This window comes from Macaca mulatta, chromosome X, assembly GCF_049350105.2.
Source record: "Macaca mulatta isolate MMU2019108-1 chromosome X, T2T-MMU8v2.0, whole genome shotgun sequence".
Taxonomy (NCBI): Eukaryota; Metazoa; Chordata; class Mammalia; order Primates; family Cercopithecidae; genus Macaca; species Macaca mulatta.
In genome coordinates this window covers 2,270,611-2,292,154 of record NC_133426.1, presented here as the reverse complement: position 1 = coordinate 2,292,154, position 21,544 = coordinate 2,270,611, and the positions used below count along the sequence as shown (strand labels likewise).

Sequence of the window (21,544 nt, the reverse complement as noted above, 5' to 3'; positions counted from 1 at the left end):
GTTCACTCCCTGGTAAAATCTGGTACTGCAGACACCTCTGAGGCTAATTTTCCAGGTGTGTGAGGGAGGCCGTCCCCCAGGTGTGTGAGGGAGGCCGTCCCCCAGGTGTGTGAGGGAGGCCGTCCCCCAGGTGTGTGAGGGAGGCCGTCCCCCAGGTGTGTGAGGGAGGCCGTCCCCCAGGTGTGTGAGGGACGCAGTCCCCCAGGTGTGTGAGGGACGCAGTCCCCCAGGTGTGTGAGGGAGGCCGTCCCCCAGGTGTGTGAGGGAGGCCGTCCCCCAGGTGTGTGAGGGACGCCGTCCCCCAGGTGTGTGAGGGACGCCGTCCCCCAGGTGTGTGAGGGACGCCGTCCCCCAGGTGTGTGAGGGACGCCGTCCCCCAGGTGTGTGAGGGACGCAGTCCCCCAGGTGTGTGAGGGAGGCCGTCCCCCAGGTGTGTGAGGGAGGCCGTCCCCCAGGTGTGTGAGGGACGCAGTCTCCCAGGTGTGTGAGGGACGCAGTCTCCCAGGTGTGTGAGGGACGCAGTCTCCCAGGTGTGTGAGGGACGCAGTCTCCCAGGTGTGTGAGGGACGCAGTCCCCCAGGTGTGTGAGGGAGGCCGTCCCCCAGGTGTGTGAGGGACGCAGTCTCCCAGGTGTGTGAGGGAGGCCGTCCCCCAGGTGTGTGAGGGAGGCAGTCTCCCAGGTGTGTGAGGGAGGCCGTCCCCCAGGTGTGTGAGGGACGCAGTCCCCCAGGTGTATACAAATGCACATGCTACTGGCTTGAAGCCTCATGGGGAAGCAAACCCAATCAATGATCATGAGGCAGTAAAGGAACCTCTGTAAATGAAGCTGTCGTCTCCTAACTCAGTCCACTGGTCTCTTTATTTCCTAGGACTCATCTCCCAATTCATCACATTCCCTGAGCTTTCAGGTGGTAGGCAGGAAATTGTGGGCTCACAGCAGACACCCCCACTTTCTTTTTTTGCTCCTGAAAACGACCTCCGGGGCTGCAAATGTGAAGAAAACACCATCAAAACCCACCCAGCAGGAGCTGCAACCATGCCCTTAGAGAAGGAGCCTGGTGGAGAACTCAGGTGCCCATGTTGAATGTTCACGGTGTTCAGCTTCTCTGCAAAATTGCAAAGAGACCACACCCTCGGTAGAACCCCCTACTGCCACTGCGGTTTCCACCCGGCCCTCTCAAAGCTCCAGATGTTTTGGGGACAGGGCAATGACTCATCAGGACAAGGCAGAACGGACCACAGATGGCATGAGTCAGTCTGACAAGACACTTTCTACTGATTCAAACCGTGTTTTCTTTTTCACATCAGCCAGGCAACTCGAAAAACAGGATGAACCTAGAGTGAAGTCCCTGAGGCCACATGGGGTGTGTGAGTTCCTCCGAAATGTGACCAGGGCTTGCACTATGTAGGAATGCGCTCAACCGTGGCAAACTCGGGAGGAGAGCCGGTACCTGGGTTCTCTTTTTTCTTTTTCTTTCTTTTTTTTCTTTCTTTTTTTTTTTTTTTTTTTGAGGCAGAATCTTGCTCTGTTGCCCAGGCTGGAGTGCAGTGGCACGATCTCAACTCACTGCAACTTCCACCTCCTGGGTTCAAGTGATTCTCCTTCCTCAGCCTCCCAAGTAGCTGGGATTACGGGCATGTGCCACCACTTCCAGCTAATTCTTCTGTTTTTAATAGAGATGGGGTTTCACCATGTAGGCCAGGCTGGTCTCAAACTCCTGGCCTCAAGTGATCTGCTTGCCTTGGCCTCCCAAAGTGCAGGGATTACAGGTGTGAGCCACTGCGCCCGGACACTTGGGATATCTTAAACCCCCATCATCACACCATTCAGGTGTTTCACATAAAATTAAAAGTTATCTGGGCGTGGTGGCACACGCCCGTAGTCCCAGTTACTTGGGAGGCTGAGGGAGGAGAAATGCTTGAACCCGGGAGGTGGAGGGTGCAGTGAACCGAGATCACACCACTGCACTCCAGCCTGAGTGACAAAATAAATAAATTAATTAGTTAAAAATAAAAATTAGGCAGTTCCAAGATTCTTATAACTTTCAGATTTTCATAAGAATAACACAATCACTACATAGTAACAGCAGCAGCCAGGGATGTCATTTATGCAGTGCTGTGTGTGTGCCTGCAGCGTTCTCAATAATACTGTTAATCTTCATTAAGGGTGGGAGGATGAAGATCCCGCCACTGGCCTGGGTGTGCCTGCTGGAAAATGTCCGATTCACTCAGCCCCACCATCACCCTGGGGTGCTCACACCTGCTGATGGCCACTCCAGTATTCATCTGCTCCTGCTGCTTTTCCACGCCCTTTTCCAAAGCCCTCTAAACACAAACTTTCAGGACATTGTAGAAAAGGAGGGGGAGGAGGTGCAGAGGGCACATATGTGCTCTTTACTCATTGCTGAGTCTTTTTTTTTTTTTTTTTTTTTTGAAACGGAGTCTCTCTCTGTCACCCAGGCTGGAATGCAGTGGCGCGATCTCGACTCACTGCAAGCTCCACCTCCTGGGTTCACGCCATTCTCCTGCCTCAGCCTCCCGAGTAGCTGGGACTACAGGCGCCCGCTACCACGCCTGGCTAATTTTTTGTATTTTTAGTAGAGACGGGGTTCATCATGTTAGCCAAGGTGGCTCCTGACCTCGTGATCCGCCTGCCTCGGCCTCCCAAAGTGTTGGGATGACAGGCGAGAGCCACTGTGCCCAGCTCTTTTTTTTATTTTTTTGGAGGTCGGTGGAACCAGTCACATGGTCTGCCCCTAAAAACTTTCATTCTAGGTTTGAGGGGCCTCAGGAAGGGTCCCCAACCTAGAGATAACTGCAGTACAAAGAAAGCTCAGAACGGTGCAAGAGAAAATGCCTCCACATTGGAGCGAGTACCAGAAGTCCTCCTGTGTGGGAACAGCAGGAGGCAGCTGATACATTTCATTTTACCGTTTTATTCAGATGGTCCAAACACCCTTATTTTTCTGTTGCTTAAAACCAAATTGCTCTGGAAGTATTGTTCTCTTTTTCAAGATGTATCATTTAACACAGGGGAGATGATTGGTCACAGGATACAAAGTCTCCATGAGACAGGAGAAATAACTTGAGGAAAGCTCAGAGACACCATGGCGACTGCAATTAGTAACAATGGCTTGAATATTCGAAAACGACTAAAGGAGCCCATTCTTAAGTGTTCTCACCACACAAAAAAGTGCTGGGAAGTCTGTGAGGTTATGCATATTTAAATCCATTTCACCATGGATACATACATCAAGACACCACGTGCAACCGCATAAATAGATACAATGGGTATTTGTCAATTAAAAGAAATTAACACATCATTTAAAAAAATCTAGCTCCGAGGTCTTACCAAACATATTGTAAAATGACAGAAAAGAGCTTAATAGTGTGATAAATTGCTTCAGGAATACACTGGAGTGTCATAGTCTCAGAAACACTCCAGTGCTGCGTCCAGGATGTGTGCCAGTGACTAAATATCTGAGTACAGAAAACACAAGTGCAAGGAATTATGGACAAGTGCAAGGAACTCCAAGTTAACCGAACACCCTACACTTTCGACTGAACCGCTGAGTCCAGCACAATCTGTTCCCCTCATGGAAAGCTATGAACGCAGTGGGTGACAGTGGCCACTGTGCCTGGAAACATTCTCTGCTGGTGAACTATGGAAAGGAAAGGGATTCGTGTTTCTAGCAATAAACTCGTCTGTCTTCTTAGCTTGAAAATTATATATAGGTGGCCGGGTGCAGTGGCTCACACCTATAATTCCAACACTTTGGGAGGCCAAGGTGGGAGGATCGCTTGAGCCCAGGAGTTCAACAGCAGCCTGGGCAACATGATGAAACTCCGTCTCTACAAAAAATGCAAAAATTAGACAGGTGAAGTGGTACACACCCGTGGTCCCAGCTACTTGGGAGGCTGAGGTGGGAGGATGGCCTGTGCCTGGGGGGGAGGTTGAGATTGCAGGGAGCTGAGACTGCACCATGGCACTGCAGCCTGGGCAACAGAGACACACTCTGCCTCAAAAAAATAGGCAGGGCGTGGTGGCTCACTCCCATAATCCCAACACTTTGGGAGGTCGAGGCAGGCAGATCATTGGGGTCAGGGGTTCGAGACCAGCCTGGCCAACATGGCAAAACCCATGTCTACTAAATTCGCTGGGCGTGGTAGCATGCACCTGTAGTCCCAGCTACTTGGGAGGCTGAGGCACAAGAGAATCTCTTGAACTCGGCAGGTGGAGGTTGCGGTGAGCCGAGATTGCACCACTGTGCTCTAGCCTGGGTGACAGAATGAGACTGTGTCTCAAAAAAAAAAAAAGAAAGAAAGAAAGAAAAAAGAAAAAAAAATGATATGCAGGTGGTTAAACTGCATTATATGCAGGTGGTTAAGCTGCACACGCTTCCTTGTCTGGGGTGGCCTAACGTACAAGGTATCATCTCGGCTTCATCCTAACTGAGACAACAGCACGAGGGTGTAGACGTGATGGAACAAGCTCTTTTCTGTAATTTTACAATATGTCTGGTAAGAAGTGGGAAACTTTCTTTTGTTCTTGTGCCATAATTCTGGGAATGTCCCCTGAGCTATGCCAAGTTTCACAAGAGGCCAAAGAATGGTGTGAATGTTTGGGCTGGGCTGAGCACACCTCACACCGGCAGTTCTCAGAATCACCCTGCCAGGGACCTGGGGAGATGTGGAACCCCAGGTCTCACCCCCAGACATCTTCATTCTGTGGTGTGGGGTGAGGCTCATGAGCCTGCATCTTTAACAAACTCCAGGGTGATGCTGAAGGACCCTGCCTTCAGGAGTTCTGGGGCTCAGAGGACAGCAAGGCAGGGCTGCTCGGGGTTCCCTGCTCTCTGTCCCAGTCACCCCTTCCGCAGGCAGATGCTAGCCCAGATCCCATTCCTACAGGAAACTGAGTCATTACCCCCCAACGCTAACGTGGAAACACCGGAAACTGACTTAGCAGCCTCAGCACTTTTTCCAACTTCATGCCAGTCACTCCCCGACTGCTGGTCTCCTTTCAAAGTGGTCTCTGCCCTGCAGTTCGGGGCTTGCTCGAAATAAACCCTCCGCCGGTCCCAACTATTAGCAGTTCACGGAGCCCTGTGTGTCTCTGTAAAATGACGCAAGGCCAGGCCGGGCGCGGTGGCTCAAGCCTGTAATCCCAGCACTTTGGGAGGCCGAGGCGGGCGGATCACGAGGTCAGGAGATCGAGACCATCCTGGCTAACACGGTGAAACCCCGTCTCTACTAAAAATACAAAAAACTAGCCGGGCGCGGTGGCGGGCGCCTGTAGTCCCAGCTACTCGGGAGGCTGAGGCAGGAGAATGGCGTAAACCCGGGAGGCGGAGCTTGCAGTGAGCTGAGATCCGGCCACTGCACTCCAGCCTGGGTGACAGAGCAAGACTCCGTCTCAAAAAAAAAAAAAAAAAAATGACGCAAGGCCAACACACACACACACACACACACACACACACACACACACACACACACACACACATTTAACAGCTCAGTTTGTTGACTACAGCTTTGTTATTCAAAGTAGTTACATTTTATAAAGTCTCAGTGAACACTGAATTAGTGAATAGTGAACTATTGCTCCTACGAAAAGACAGGATTGCGTTCCCAGAGGTCATCAACCAATCACTACCTAAGTGCGTTTTATGTGGGTTTCTGTTTAAAGACAACGTAGTGAATAGACATTGTGGAGTCACTCATATTGATCTCGAAGCCAACTTCACTATAACTCGTGCCTAAATGACGCTCATCAAATGTGTATTTTCCCCATGAGACTGTGCCACTTTCCTGTACTTAGGGACGCTAAGTAGCATGTCAGCACTGATTTGGGGATATTTGAAAGCGCAAAATCACTGACAAAAAGCACGAAAACACAAAACACAGGACACTGAATAGACCTGAAAAGAACCCTGTTGACAGTATGTGCTGGCCTGAGAAGGCAGTGTCTGGCTTTGCTGAACCTCAACTGAGAACATGAGCTACTGAGAAGCTCAATTCTGGCCAGGCGCGGTGGTTCACGCCTGTAATCCCAGCACTTCAGGAAGCCAAGGTGGGTGGGTCACTTGAGGCCAGGAGTTCAAGACCAGCCTGGACAACACGGTGAAACCCCGTCTCTACTAGAAACACAAAAATTAGCCAGGCATGGTAGTGCATGCCTGTAATCCCAGCTACTTGGGAGGCTGAGGCAGGAAAATCACTTGAACACAGGAGGCAGAGGTTGCAGTGAACCAAGATCATGCCACTGCACTCCAGCCTTGGTTACAGAGGGAGACTCCATCTCAAAAAAAATAAGAAAGAAAAAAGAAGTTCAATTTTTTTGCTGTTCTGTGCATGAACAAAATCGCCAAGGATAAGGAGAGGAATATAAAAGGTAACTATTGGGTCCTGGGCTAAATACCACAGTGATGAAATAATCTGTACAACAAACCCTCATGACATGTGTTTACCTAAGTTACAAACTTTCACATGTATCCCCGAACCTAAAATGAAAGTTAAAAAATAAATAAATAAAAATTTAGAAAAGGCCGGGTGCAGTGGCTCACGCCTGTAATCCCAGCACTTTGGGAGGCTGCGGCAGGTGGATGACAAGGTCAGGAGATAAAGCCCATCTTGGCCAACATGGTAAAACCCCGTCTCTACTATAATACAAAAAATTAGCCGGGCATGATGGCGCGTGCCTGTAATCCCAGCTACTTGCGAGGCTGAGGCAGGGGAATCACTTGAACCCGGGAGGCGGAGGTTGCAGTGAGCCGAGATCACGCCACTGCACTCCAGCCTGGCAAGAGAGTGAGACTCTGTCTCAAAAAAATAAATAAATAAAAATAAAAATTTAAATGCCGGGAATGTTGATGTGGGGATGACAAATACATTTTAGCAAGTAGGCAAGTTCACAAATACAGAATCCTTGAATGATGAAGATTGCATGTACATAGGTTAAAACAAGTTAGTAACAGTACTTCTCATGGAGTTCAAAATATATCATTGTCTTTCTCGGAAAATTTAAAATCCCTTCCCCTCTGCAGCATCTTGTGAATTAGGCTGTTACACCATGGGACTGATACAGGGGTATCCTGGGGGTGCGGTGGGGGGAGGGGGTCACAGAATTTGGGCCCCTCATCTGCCTCACTGGATCCTCTACCTGGCCATGAAAGCCTGTTCCTTCTTTCCGAACCCGGAAAACTTCTATTCACCCCTCAAGGCCCTAGGAGAATGTCACCTTCTCCAGGAAGCCCTCCGTGATCCTCTCCCTGGCCAACCTGAAGCACTTTCTCACAAGCATTACCAGAGGCGATTTGTAAGCATATTACAGTTTAAGGAGCACAGCTCCAGACCCCAGTTCTTAACTCCAGTAGCAAATTACACATATCTGTGGGGTTTTCCTAAGTCCTCATGCCCAGGCTAATTAAATCAGAAACTTTCCAAGGTGAGATGCAGGTGTCTATAAGCCTACCCACGTGATGCAAACGTGTGGTCAACTCTGCAGGCAGGGACCTGTTACAGATCTTAACTTCCTTAATATCTCTTAAAATAGCTTGTCTCTTTTCTTCTATCTCCGCTGACTTATCCAGGCTCTGCCAAAAATAGCCCCAGCCCCTCCCACCTGTTCTCCATGCTGTTATCCAAAGAGGGGCCTTCAGCAAGTTAAGTGTCCCTGCACAGTTTTCTGCGTCAAACCCTTCAGGGGAGCCTAAATCTGCACTCCTCAGCAATGGCAACAGAGGCTGCCCACCAACTGGCCCCTGCAGCTCCTCTAGCCTGAGATGAACTGCAGCTGCCCCATCATCACTCTTACTGCTTCGCTATCAGGCTGAGACACCCTTCCTCTTCCTTACATCTGGCTTGCTCTGCTCACTCTTGGAAGCTCAGTGTCCAGGGAGGGCCCCTCATGGGAGAACTCTCTCTGACCCCCTGAGCAAGTATGGTCCCTGCTCTGTGCCTCCACACATCCAGGCCTTCCATCCACAATGGCGCTTTTATGCCCAAATTGATGCTCTGGTTGTTACCTCCCAGGCAGAGAACAAAAAACAGGGACCAGGTATGTCTTCTCTGGGCCCACAGCAAATAGCACCAAGAGCACATTTAACTTCAACCTATGTTGGCTGAAGGAATGCATGAGAAAGCCATGGACTGGGAGGGTGGATGGACGGGCAGGTAAGTGGATGGATGGGTGGGTGGGTGGGTGAACGGATGGATGGATGGATGGATGGATGGATGGATGGATGGATGGATGGATGGATGGGATGGATGGATGGATGGATGGATGGATGGATGGATGGATGGATGGATGGATGGATGGATGGACAGATAGTTGGATGCATGGCTGGGTGAGTGGATAAATTAATGAGTGGGTGGATGGTTGGGTGGATAGCTGGGCAGATGGATGGGTAATTGGGTAGACGAGTGGAAGGATGGGCAGTAAGGGGATGGATGGAGGTACGGGTGGATAGGCAGATGGATGGTTGAGTGGATGGACGAGTTTAGGTGGGTGACTAGGTAGGTGGATGGGTGGACGGATGGATGAATGATGGATAAGTGGATGGATGGCTAGTTAAGTGGATGAGTGGGTGGGTGGATGGATGGAGGTATGGGTGGACAGGTGGATGGATGGTTGGGTGGGTGGGTGGGTAGGTGGATAGATGGATAGATGAATGGATGGACGGGTGAATAGATAGGTGGGTGGATGGATGGATGGATGGATGGATGGATGGATGGATGGATGAATGGGTGAATGGATAAATGGATGGATGGTGGATGGGTAAATTGATGAAAGGATGGGTGAATGGATGGACAGATGAGTGGATGGTAGATAGGTGGATGTATCAATTGATGAGTGGCTGGATGAACTAAAAGGATGGATGAATGGATGTATGCATGGATGGAAAGATGAATGGAGAATGGATGGATGGATGGACAGGTGCATGAATGGATGGGTAAAGGAATGAGACGATGGATGGATGGATGGATGGATGGATGGATGGATGGATGGATAAATGAATGGGAGGATGGGTGGATGGATGGATGGGTAAATGAATGGGAGGATGGGTTGACGGATGGATGGGTTGATGGATGGATGGGTGGGTGGGTGGGTGGGTGGGTGGATGGATGGATGGATGGATAAATGAATGGGAGGATGGATGGATGGGTGGGTGGATGGATGGATGGATAAATGACTGGGAGGATGGATGGATGGATGGATGCATGCATGCATGGATGAATGGATGAATGGGTAAATGAATGGGAGGATGGGTTGATGGATGGATGGATAAATGGAGGATGCATGGATGGATGGATGCATAGATACATAAATGGATGGGTAAATGGATGAAAGGACACATGAATACCTAGAACATGGAGACCCCGAGGAGCTGGAGAGGCCTCAGTGACTGGTCTGAGACAAGTTCACCATCAGGATTCATGGGAGTTCTCTTCCATATCAAAATGCCCATCACTGGACATTCTCCTCCCCTTCAAGTCACACTAGTGGTGAAGGCAGGCATCCCTCAAGGTCCACAAGGCCGTGCCTGGGGAGCTCTGTTCAGCCCACACACGCAGCCACCAAGTCCCAGGCCCAGCAGCCCCTGTGCCCAGGTCTCGCCACCGACAGAGCTCATGCCCACATGCATTTTTCCCCATGCTGACCACGTGCTCAGCAGCAAGCTCCTGAACTCTCTGACCCCAGTGTCTTTATCTACCAAAGACCCATGAGAAATATCTTAAGGGCTCACTGAAGATGAAATAACAAACTGAATGCTCTTTGAAAAATGTAATCCATGGCACAGACGTTCACATCCGAGAAGCAGTCGTGGGAAATCTCGTGTAGGAGGGAAGAAACAGAATATCCAGCAAAATAACAATGATTCTTGACAACTCAGTCACACATGAAGACCCTCCGAGGGGCTTTTAAAAAATTCCTAATAGCGGGATGCAGTGGCTCCTGCCTGTAAACCCAAGACTTTGCCAGGCCAAGGCAGGTGGATGGCTTGAACCCAGGAGTTCAGGACTAGCAACATAGGGAGACCCTGTCTCTACAAAAAATGAAGGCCGGGCGCGGTGGCTCAAGCCTGTAATCCCAGCACTTTGGGAGGCCGAGACGGGCGGATCACGAGGTCAGGAGATCGAGACCATCCTGGCTAACACGGTGAAACCCCGTCTCTACTAAAATACAAAAAAAATTAGCCGGGCGAGGTGGTGGGCGCCTGTACTCCCAGCTACTCGGGAGGCTGAGGCAGGAGAATGGCGTGAACCTGGGAGGCGGGGCTTGCAGTGAGCTGAGATCCGACCACTGCACTCCAGCCTGGGCAACAGAGCTAGACTCCGTCTCAAAAAAAAATAAAAAATAAAAAATAAATAAAAAATAAAAAATAAATAGGCTGGGCAGGGTGGCTCACGCCTGTGATCCCAGCACTTTGGGAAGCCGAGGCGGGCAGACTATGAGGTCAGGAGTTCGAGACCATTCTGGCCAACATGGTGAAACCCCGTCTCTACTAAAAATACAAAAATTAGCCGGGCGTGGTGGTGCGTGCCTGTAGTCCCAGCTACTCAGGAGGCTAAGGCAAGAGAATCGCTTGAACCAGGGAGGCGGAGGTTGCAGTGAGCCATGATTGCACCAGTGTACTCCAGCCTGGGCAACAGAGCAAGACTCTGTCAAGACTCTGTCAAGATGAGGAGGACGAGGAGGAGGAGGAGGAGGAGAGAAGAGGAGGGGAGGGGAAGGGAGGGGAGGGGAAGGAAAAGGAAGGGATAAGGAAGGGAAAAGGAAGGGACAGGACAGGAAAAGAAAAGAGAAAGGAAAAGAAAAGATTAGCCAGGTATGGTGAGGCGTGCCTGTGGTCCCAGCTACTTTCCAGGCTGAGGTGGGAGGACTACTTGAACCTAGGAAGTTGAGGCTGCAGTGAGCTATGATTGTACCACTGTACTCCAGCCTGGGTGACAGAGCAAAATCTTTTCTCAAAAATATTTTTAAAAAAATTAAAACGCCTAACATGTCTATAAACCAGACTACCCAGGTAACCCTGGGCAAGAGTGACGTTTCCAAGCTTCCTGCAATGGAGTCAAAGCTGAGAACCTCGGGTCTAGATCAGCAAGAGCCACTGGAGGGTGGTCAAGCAGGTCTGTGTCTCAAACCGTCACTCAGAAATCAGGAATGCAGGAGGGATGGGCATCACAGTTACTGGTGTGTTTTTAGCCTGGACTCTGTAGGATTAAAATATGTCCACCAGCCTGGACAACAGAACGAAACTCTGTATCTACAAAAAAGATAAAAATTAATTGAGTGTGGTGGCACGTGCCTGTAGTCCCAACTACACAGAAGGCTAAGGTGGGCAAATCACCTGAGCCTGGGGGTTCGAGGCTGCAGTGAGCTGAGATCACACCACTTCAGCCTGGGCGACAGAGTGAGAGCCTGCCTCAAAAAAAAAAAAAAAAAAAAAAGATTGCAGGCTGAGCATGGTGGCTCACACCTGTAACCCCAGCACTTTGGGAAGCTGAGGCAGGAGGTTTGCTTGAGCCCAGGAGTTCAAGACCAGCCTGGGCAACATAGTGAGACCCCGATTCTACAAAAAGATTTTTAAAATGAGCTGAGGGTGGCACATGCCTGTGGTCCAGCTCCTCGGAAGGCTGAGGTGAGAGATGCACCTGCACCCAGGAGGTCAAGGCTACAGTGAGCTACAATCGTGCCACTGCACTCCGGCCTGGGCAAGTCTAAAAAATAAAGAAAAGAAAAAAGATTGCAAGCCACTGCCCAGTGATATGTTTATGATATGATGAGTGTCTAGGGGCTTGTAGTTTAAGAGTAGAAACCGCTTCCCATAGGTGGCTATAGCTGTCCATCTTGTCTGTCTATTGGATGCTATGTTAGCACCAAAGGACCACAGCCTCTTGAGTAAAGATATCAACATAGAGGGCCTCTACCTTCAAGGCCACCTCGGCAGGGTCTCGAAAGTCAGGTGTTCATACCCATCTCCTGCTTGCCCAGATCCAAACCCTTCCCTGTCCTGCTATTCTATTAAATGCCTAACACTTCTCTCTGAGTGTGTCCCTTCAATTGCTGAGACTATTTTGTGCTGAATTCATCGAAGACAGCCCTATGTGAATTCATATTTAGAACCCAACCCATTTCCCCCAGAAGAAGATAGGAAGACGCCGACTGGCAATATTTGGCTTCTGGAGGTAGTTATAACATCTGTATGCCTAATTGTAAGCCCATTGGCCCTAAAAGACAATGCAGTGTGTTTATTCTTGTCATCATTCCAGTCCATCGTGTTCCTGCAGAAACGAAAGCTCCTTCTGCTCAGCATCCCTCGTGGATCAATGCTTGCCAGGGTGCATTGGGACAATAATTTTGCAGGGTCAGGCAAAGCAGAAACAAACAAGAGTCAGGCTATCCAGGCTCAGGTGCCTCTGATGAGTAATGCCTGCAGAACCCCTGGAATGTAACAGCTCTGGCCAGTCTGCTGCCTCCTCAAGAAGGGCTGTTAGTTCAACCAAATACATTATTGTCAGCTTTTAAAGAGCGCTCTTGGAGCAACGGCTTTGCTCCCCGAAAAGCTGCAGAAAATCAGAGTCTTTCGAGTGCTTCTCAAAAACAGGGGACCCACCCCAGCCCATGACACCACTCAGTTGAGAAATCAAAGCGAATTAAAGGGGTTTGCAATCGCTTTCAGACCCATCCAAATGCCGTCTACAATGACGAACATGTATTATATCTCAGCCCAGCCCAGTCCACCAGGGCAGAGGGAGCGGAACAAAAGCTTTGCCCATGTGGCTTCTTTAGCAAGGCTTTCCATGCACCCTGTGGGCGTTTTATCCTCTCCTCTGTTGAATTTTCTTCTCTGTCAGGCGGGTGGCTGCATGCTACTTTCACAGCCCACTTGAGAAACACTGGTTTGAATCTGACTCTGGGGGAGAAGAAAGGAAGTTTCTGGTTTCCTGCTCAGGGGAAATTTTAATACTATGACTAGGAGACCGTACAAGGCGTGGTGGCAACCCTGAGTCATACTAAAACAAAGCTGAAAAACACACCCATGCACCATCTCCTCAAAACTCACCAAGGAACCAAGCCAAGAAAGAATACTGAACAGGAAATTCAAGAAGAGGAAGTCGCTCTGGTCTCTAGAGATGTGAAAAGATACTATCAGTTGGACAAACGGGAGTAGAAATTTTGGTGAGCTACCATGTTTCAGACAAGAGACTGGGATAAATCAAAAAAGAACACACTCTGGCAGGCCGAGGTGGGTGGATCACCTGAGGTCAGGAGTTCGAGACCAGCCTGGCCAAGATGGTGAAACCCCGTCTCTACTAAAAATACAAAAATTAGCCAGGCATGGTGGTGGGCACCTGTAATCCCAGCTACTCAGGAGGCTGAGGCAGGAGAATTGCTCAAACCCAGGAGGCGAAGGTTGCAGTGAGCCAAGATCGCACCATTGCACTCCACCCTGGGGGACAAGAGCGAGACTTCATCTCAAAAAAAAAAAAAAAAAAAAAGAGTATCAGCAAATCCTCAAGCCCTGGACAGCCTGCAGCCTGAAGCTATACCAGCAATGATGAGACCACATTCACAAGCAATCCGAACCCCACCTCCCCAACTGGGAGGACAGAGGTGAACCACGGAAGACAGCGGAAAATCCTCATGGGCCTGGACTCGGAACCACAGGATTCGGAATGAACAAGCTTCACTAACCAGCCTTTCTCTGCTATTTAGTTGCTGCCCCTGAAGACTCAAAGTCTTTTGTCTTTCTCTGCCAGTTCTCTAAAAATGGACTGTTCTTTGTTGAGGATGCTAGAGCAGCTAGAATCCAAGCCACCTCCTTGAAAACTACCCATTTCTAGGTGTATCAATGAAAAATGCATGTTAATAAAGTTTGGTTTGTTCTTCCCGTCTTTGGTTACAGGAGTCCCTTCCAAGTAAGAACGCAGGACAGTTGATTTTTTAAATGATTTTTCAGGTGGCTCACGCCTGTAATCCCAGCACTTTGGGAGGCCAAGGTGGGCAGATCACTTGAGGCCAGGAGTTCGAGGCCAGCCTGGCCAACATGGTGAAACCCTGCCTCTACTAAAAGTACAAAAAATAGCCAGGTATGGTGACATGTGCCTGTACTCCCAGCTATTCAGGTGGTTGACACAGGAGAATTGCCTGAGCACGGGAGGCAGAGGCTGCAGTGAGCCGAGATCCTGCCATTGTACTCCAGCCTGGGTGACAGAGCAAGACTCTGTCTCCAAAAAAATATATATATATATTTTTTTTTCAGTCTGGGCAACATAGCAAGACCCTGTCTCTACAAAAAAATTTAAAAGTGGTCAGGCACAGTGGTATGTGCCTGCAGTCCCAGCTACTGCAGAGGCTGAGGTGGAAAGATTGCTTGAGCCCAGGAGGTAGAGGCTGCAGTGAGCCCTGATTGCACCCCCGCACTCCAGTCTGGACAACAGAATGAGACCCCACCTCAAAAAAATACTTTTCAGCCTGGTCAACATAGCAAAACCCCATCTCTACTAAATATACAAAAATTAGCCAGACATGGTGGCGCATACCTGTAGTCCCAGCTAACTGGGAGGCTGAGACAGGAGAATCACTTGAACCTGAGATGGAGAGGTTGCCATGAGCTGAGATCGTGCCACTGTACTCCAGCCTGGGCAACAGAGGAAAATTCCATCTCAAAAAAAAAAAAAAAAAGACTTTTCCTCCTTCACACCCCTAAAGACACACGGGTCTTATTTCTTACTGTGTCTATAAATCACAAAGGACATGTAATTCTTTTCCCCTAAAGTAACAAGAGTAATTAGAAAATTTTCAGCAGGACTGAAAACCAGCACAAGGCCCATGTGGCTACTGAGACGTCTATCTCTCTGGGGGAAGATATCTAAGTCTGAAAACATTCCAGACAGACAGTATCCATGAAATCCCGCCATGATTCCTAAATGCTGAATTGGGAGAAGTGTTGTATGAGCTGCATTTTTTTCTCAATGACAGCATGTACCCACCACACAACCTTCCGGAAGAAAAGTGATTTCCAGACAAACAATCATTTACTTGAATATCTCCACAGTGTAAAGACATGTATTTGTATTTGAACAGTGTCTCATACACAGAAGAAAGGAGAAAGAGCTAAAGCAGGAAGTTTTCTTTGTTTTTTTTTTCTTTAAGACTGAGTCTCTGTCACCGAGGCTGTAGTGCAGCGACAAGATTTCAGCTCACGTCATGGCAACCTCTGCTTCCTGGGCTGAAGTGATTTTCCTGCCTCAGCCTCCTGAGTAGCTGGGATTATAGGAGCTCACCACCACACCCAGGTAATTTTTGTATTTTTAATAGAGTCGGGGTTTTGCCATGTTGGTCAGGCTGGTCTCGAACTCTTAGCTTCATGTGATCCACAGGCCTTGGCCTCCTACAGTGCTGGGATTACAGGCCTGAATCACCATGCCCGGCCTTTAGTAGGGAGTTAAATGCAAAGCAATCAACTTTTATCAGAGCCAAACATGCTGGTGGAAAATCAAGGCAAACTCGCGGGATGATAAAACCCACTTCCTCTGCCCAGAAACATTCTCCTAATAACTTCCACACACACCCACACGGGCAGGAGACAAGAGCTCTGGAGAGTAAAAAAACGAAGCCCACGCTTGCTCCACTGGGGTGAAGGAATCCTGAAGAGGCCTGGTATTGTTCAAGAGATGGCAGTTCCGTGGGTGTTTGGAGTTTTTCAAACTGCACAGGCCGCTGTGCCTTTGCCCGGGGGTGGAAATCAGCCTTTGCTGGAGAGCACGGATGCATTGGATGTGCGCTGCTCTACTGTCTGGGACGGGGCAGCCCTGAATCAGCGCATACATACAACTCCCAAGCCCTCCTCAAGGTTTTCCACCTTCAACACTATTGGCATTTGGGACTAGATGAATTATTTGTGCTGGGGGCCGTTCTGGCCCTTGAAAGATTCTGAGCAGCTTCCCTAAGCTGCCCCACCCATTGCAGGATGGTAGGAGGTCCCACCCCAGGGTGGCAACCAAAAATGTCTGCAACCATCACAAAGTGTCTCCTCCGGGCCAGCGTCGCCCTGTGGGGACGTCCTGCTCTCTACAAAGCTGAAGCGTCCTCTTTTCCTCTATACACTTCCCTCTGTCCATCCACCCCTCGCCACATCCCACCTGTACCCCTGAGAATTTATGAAGACACCAAGGAACACAGCGTCCCCAACCCTCTGAGATCAGGCCAGGGCTATCAGCACCAGTGTGAGAACCTACTCCAGGCTCAACGGGGTTGTGCACCTGATGCATATCGCTCGATAGGAAAGTGTGTTCTGAGCATCATCAACTCAAAAGTCAACTTTCCTAATGAAACAACATGTGTACTAATATTACTGGGACAGGCTGTTTCTGTCTCCATCTCTAGCAGGGTCAGACTGGAAAGACGAGGTGAGAAGGGTCCCTCAGGGAGATCCATCAGTGCCGACGGCCAGGCCTTCCTCTGCAATTGAAGGACAGATTGGCCCCTGTTATCCCCCTGTCCCACTGCCCTGCCCTACCCACCCACCCCATAGACAGCTACGCTTCCCTTTACTCAAACATCAGCAGCTTGGAGTTCCTAAGCCCAGTATGCCTCCAAAATCAGGAGTTCCAGATGAACACTGCCATGGGTTTAAAAACTGTGCAACGCAGTGAGCCGACATCGCGCCACTGCACTCCAGCCTGGCGACAGAGACTCCGTCTCAAAAAACAAAACAAAACAAAAACAAACAAAAAAACTGTGCAACGACTTGTTTGGGGCTCAGAGAATATAAGGCTTTCCACCCACTCTCCTCCAATGACCTGGAATGCCAGACCAGCCGGCAAAACTGTCCCCAGGGCTTCAAAACGTAGCCCAGCCCCTCACCAAGACTGACCACTGGGAACCCCGGAGTTATTTTGTGATGGAACTATAATGGTGCCTGTCGCCCTGTCTCCCATCTGCCTGTTCAGATGCCTCTGTTCTCCAGGAAACTGAATTCTTAGGCCACCAGAACTCCCTTGGATATATTTTTCCCTGACCCCAAGCACACAGTAGATGCAAAGAAAGGAAGGAACACATGAAGGATGAAGAAATGCATTCGCAGAGAGACAAGAAAAAACCCTTTCATCTAAAGGGTGCCTTGGGAATAAATGCAGCTGATAAAACCCTACAGAGCCATCCCGTTCGTGGTGGCAGCTTGCCGGCAAGAAGGAAGGCCATTTAGGAAGAAAAGGGAGAAACAGGAAGCTCTGCTTGGAACCTCCCCTGCAGGCTGGAAAATCCTCCCAGTTTTCCTCTACAGAGCAGGCTTCATTATCTCTAACCTCTACCGAGTGAAACCACAATCTCTAGGATACCCGGGACCCCTTTAAACAGGGTGTAAACCCATTAGCAACTCCTCCCTAAAAATACAGACCCGGTCTAGTCACCACAGCTCCAGGCTGAGCTAGATCCCCTCAACACAAACCGGGCCGCCTCTGTCCTCCCCAGAGCTGGGCGTTCCCGCCTCTCCTTCCTAAATATGTCCAACCCTGATAAGGCCGGTCCTGAAGTCTACACCACCTGCAAGCCGGTCTACTTAAAAGCCTGCCTACTTAAAAGCAAAAATGCACTGGCCACTGGAAAAAAGAATTGATAACACACCACATCCAGCAGGGTCCCGTTTCCCTTTCAAAGGGAGGGAAACAGAAAAACATGATTAGAGTAACAATTAGAAATAGGCCCGGTTTAGGCCGTGCGTGGGAGGGTGACCGTGGCTCGCTCTTCCCTGGATACTTTTTGTTTCCCGAATTCTCCACCGCCACAGATGGACAATTTGGTAAGCACACGTTTCTTTCGGCGCCCCGTGTTGCCTGGCGCACACGCGCTGAAATGCCCAGAGCCTGCATCCACAGTATTTTGGAACATATTCAGGGCTCAAAGTGTTTTTCTAACTTTTCCTTCCCTTCCCCCCACCACCCGGGTCTCCGGCTCCCAGCGATTCCAAATTTAGGCCCGGGACGCAGGGCGTGGCTCTGACAGGCAACTCCAGGGCGGCTTCCGCGCGCGGCCTAAAGACGCAGGTCCCCAAACCCTGCGGGGAGATAACGGGGTGGGGTGAGGGGCTTATCCAAAGGGGCAGAGATCCGTAAGAAAGTCCCCTAGATTGGGAAGAATCGTATGCCACCTCTCCCAAGGCCCCCCCAAATTTAAGAGTTTACAACTCCGACAACAAACGCTGACTTTTCTCTGTGAAATGGCTCCAGGAAAAGCGTTAGGGAGAAAGTGGGGGCCTCCTCCGGGCCTGGGCCCCCGCGGGCACAGCACGTCCCGCTAGGCAGGGAGGAGGGTGCGGGTGTCCCAGCAACCCCGCATCCCAAGCGGATCCCCAGGCCCGGTCCGCGCCCTCTGCGTCCCGCCACCCGGATCCCTCCGCTCGCTCACCCGGGGCGGCGACCAGAGCACCCAGCAGGCCGAAGAGCAGCAGCGCCAGCGCAGCCCCGCGGGCCATGGTGCGCCCAGAGCGCGCAGGGACTGTCCCCGAATGCAGCGCGTGGGCGAAGGCGGCGGGACGGATACTCCCCCACGGGCCGGGTGGTGCGAAGCCCGAGGAGTACTCGAAGGGGGCGGGTGAGGGGAGCGGCCCTGCAAGCTCAGCCCCGGCTGCGCCGGCCCCGCCCCGCCCCGCCCCGGCCTCCACGCGCGCACAGAAGGGGCGGGAACGCCGGGCCTGGGGAGGGGACAGAACGGGGAGGCGGGAGGGGATGGCCCCAGGCAGCACCGAGGGGAGCACGGGACACCCCCCTCCCTTTTCGAGAAGCTGCCCACGCCCCCTCCCCCACCCACAAGGCCGTAGCCAGGGCGGCGCCGACCCGGAGCAAAGTGGACTACAACATTCTCGGGAAAGTGCGGGTCCCTCCCAGATTACAGCCCCCTGAATGCACGCCCCAGGGCAGCTCTTAACTGTAGTGGCATAAAACTGCCGCCCTTCTTGGAAACACAGAGCTCCCCCTTCCCCGCTCGCCCGTGCAGCCACTTCCCCTTCCCTTTAACAAGGACCCCCTCACCCCCTGGTCTCCAGTGGGAGCAAAATAAACTTTCCCAGCAGCTCCCCTGCTCGGGAAAGTGCGGGTCGCTCCCTGTCTACAGCCTCCTAAATGCACGCCTCTAACTGTAGCGACACGAAACTGCCGCCCTTAGTGGAAATGTGTGGCCCCACTCTCCCTACTCGCCCCTGCGCCCCTTCTCTGACCCTAACAGGGACCCTCCCCTGCTCTGCAATGGGAGCAAAGGAAACTCTCCCGGCTCCCCTGCTGGGAAAATTATGGGGGCCCCTCCCAGATGCTCACCTCAGGGAGTTCCCCAAGGGGAGCAAAGGGCAATCCCCTTCCTGCTCAGGAAGCGTGGCCCCCGCTCCACGGGCAACCCCCGCCTCATGTCCTTTCTAAAGCGTCCGAGCTGGGGAGCTGGGGGTGCGCAGCCGGGAGGGTGGCGGACGCCCCCTTTGCGCGGGACCAAGGACGACCCTTGGAGGAGCCTCTGCGCTGGGGCAGTTTCTCCCCAGAATCCCCAGGACGAGGCTGGGAGTGGGGACTCCTGGTCATGGGGGTTAGTGGGGAACAATAGGGAACGAGGTCCCTTCTCCTATCTGGGGTGCCTAGGCCCTAGTCCTGGTCACGGGCGACTCGCCTTCCGAAGTGGGCTTCGAGGTTAGAGACCCTCCCGCACCACCGGCCACAGCTGCAGTGCAGTTGTCGCCCTTCCCACACTAACTATATGTTTTTTGTTAACACCCAAGCCTAAAATTGTATCCATTTTCCTGTAGGGTGGTGGAACAACTTTGCAGCCTGACAAATAACCCTGAATATTCTTGCATTCCACGTTTCCAACTGTTCACGAAAAGAGTCAAACTAGGCCCGGCGTAGTGGCTCACGCCTGTAATCCCAGCACTTTGGTAGACCGAGGCAGGCAGATCACCTGAGGTCGAGTTGGAGACCAGCCTGACCAACAAGGTGAAACCCTGTCTTCTACAATACAAAATTAGACGCATGTGGTGGCGGGCACCTGTAGTCCCAGCTACTCAGGAGGCTGAGGCAGGAGAATCGCTTGAACCCGGGAGGTGGAGGTTGTAGTGAGCCAAGATCAGGCCACTGCACTCTGTCACTCCTGCCTGGGTGACAGAGCGAGACTCCGTCTCAAAAAAAAAAAAAAAAGAAAGAAAAGAAAAAGAAAAAAAAAGAAAAGAAAAAGGAGTCCAACTCTAAAATACTTGAAGAGATTTAATCTGAGCCAAATATGAGTGACCATGGCCTGTGACACAGCCCTCAGGAGGTCCTGAGAACGTGTGCCCAACGTGGTCGGGGTGTAGCTTGGTTTTATACGTTTTAGGGAGGCGTGAGGCATCAATGAAATGTAAGACACATTGGTTTTGTCCAGAAAGGCGGGACAACTTAAAGCAGGAGGCTTCCAGCTTACAGGTAGATTTTAGAATTTTCTGATTGGCAATTGCTTGAGTTTCTTTAAAGTCCTGGGATCAATAGAAAAGAATGTCTGGGTTAAGATAAAGAATTGTGAAGAATCAAGTTCTTATTTGAACAGGAGCCTTTGGGTGCTAGGGTCAGAGAGAAGAGGTTGTAAAATGTTTCTTCTCAGACTTAAAGCCTGTGTGGATGTTAACCCCGGAGAGGCATCATGAGGCATGTTCGACCCCTGCTTCGCATCACGGCCTGAAACAGTCTCTGAGGTTAAATTTTTAAAAAGCTCTGGCCGAGGAGGAAGTCCATTCAGATGTTTTGAAGGTGGGGAGGTGGGGGGCTTAGGATTTTATTTTATTGTATTAATTTATTGAGTTTTTGAGACGGAGTCTAACTCTGTCGGCCAGGCTAGAGTGCTGTGGCGCCATCTCAACTCACTGCAACCTCCACCTCCCAGGTTCAAGCGATTCTCCTGCCTCAGCCTCCTGAGTAGCTGGGACTACAGGCACCTGCTACCACACCTGGTTAATTTTTGTATTTTTAGTAGAGACGGGGTTTCACCATGTTGGCTAGGCTAGTCTGGAACTCCTGACCTCAAGTGATCCGCCCACCTCAGCCTCCCAAAGAATTTTATTTTTGGTTTACAAAACCCTGCCTCATCTATTGGCCCATTCCTGGGCTGGCAGACTTGCTGCCTGGCCAGCTGAGTCAGGGGCTCTGAGATAACAACTGTCTTTTTATTATTATTATTATTATTATTATTGTTATACTTTAAGTTCTGGGGCAGGCACATGTGCAGAACGTGCAGGTTTGTTCCATAGGTATACACGTGCCATGGTGGTTTGCTGAACCCATCAACCATCATCTACATTAGGTATTTCTCCTAATGCTGTCCCTCCCCTAGCCCCCCCCCCACCACCAATAGGCACCGGTGTGTGATGCTCCCCTCCCTGTGTCCATGTGCTTTCCCACTTCTGAGTGAGAACATGTGGTGTTTGGTTTTCTGTTCTTGTGATAGTTTGCTGAGAAGGATGGTTTCCAGCTTCATCCATGTCCCTGCAAAGGACATTAACTGATCCTTTTTTATGGCTGCATAGTATTC

The 21,544-nt window shown here is 50.7% G+C and overlaps 1 protein-coding gene across 3 annotated transcripts in view; it reads right to left on the bottom strand.

Moving 5' to 3' along the window:
* Window positions 1-18,596, bottom strand: part of CD99 (CD99 molecule (Xg blood group)) — a 57,396-nt gene extending 38,800 nt beyond the window's left edge. For all 3 annotated transcript variants that reach the window (XR_013412687.1, XM_015126881.3, XM_015126882.3), the window contains exon 1: window positions 18,413-18,596. Coding sequence is in view for 2 of the 3 variants with exons in the window: in XM_015126881.3 (XP_014982367.1) it covers window positions 18,413-18,479 (67 nt within the window). In the remaining variant the exon portion in view is untranslated. The remainder of the gene's footprint in view (window positions 1-18,412) is intronic.
* Between the last annotated feature and the right edge of the window lie 2,948 nt (window positions 18,597-21,544).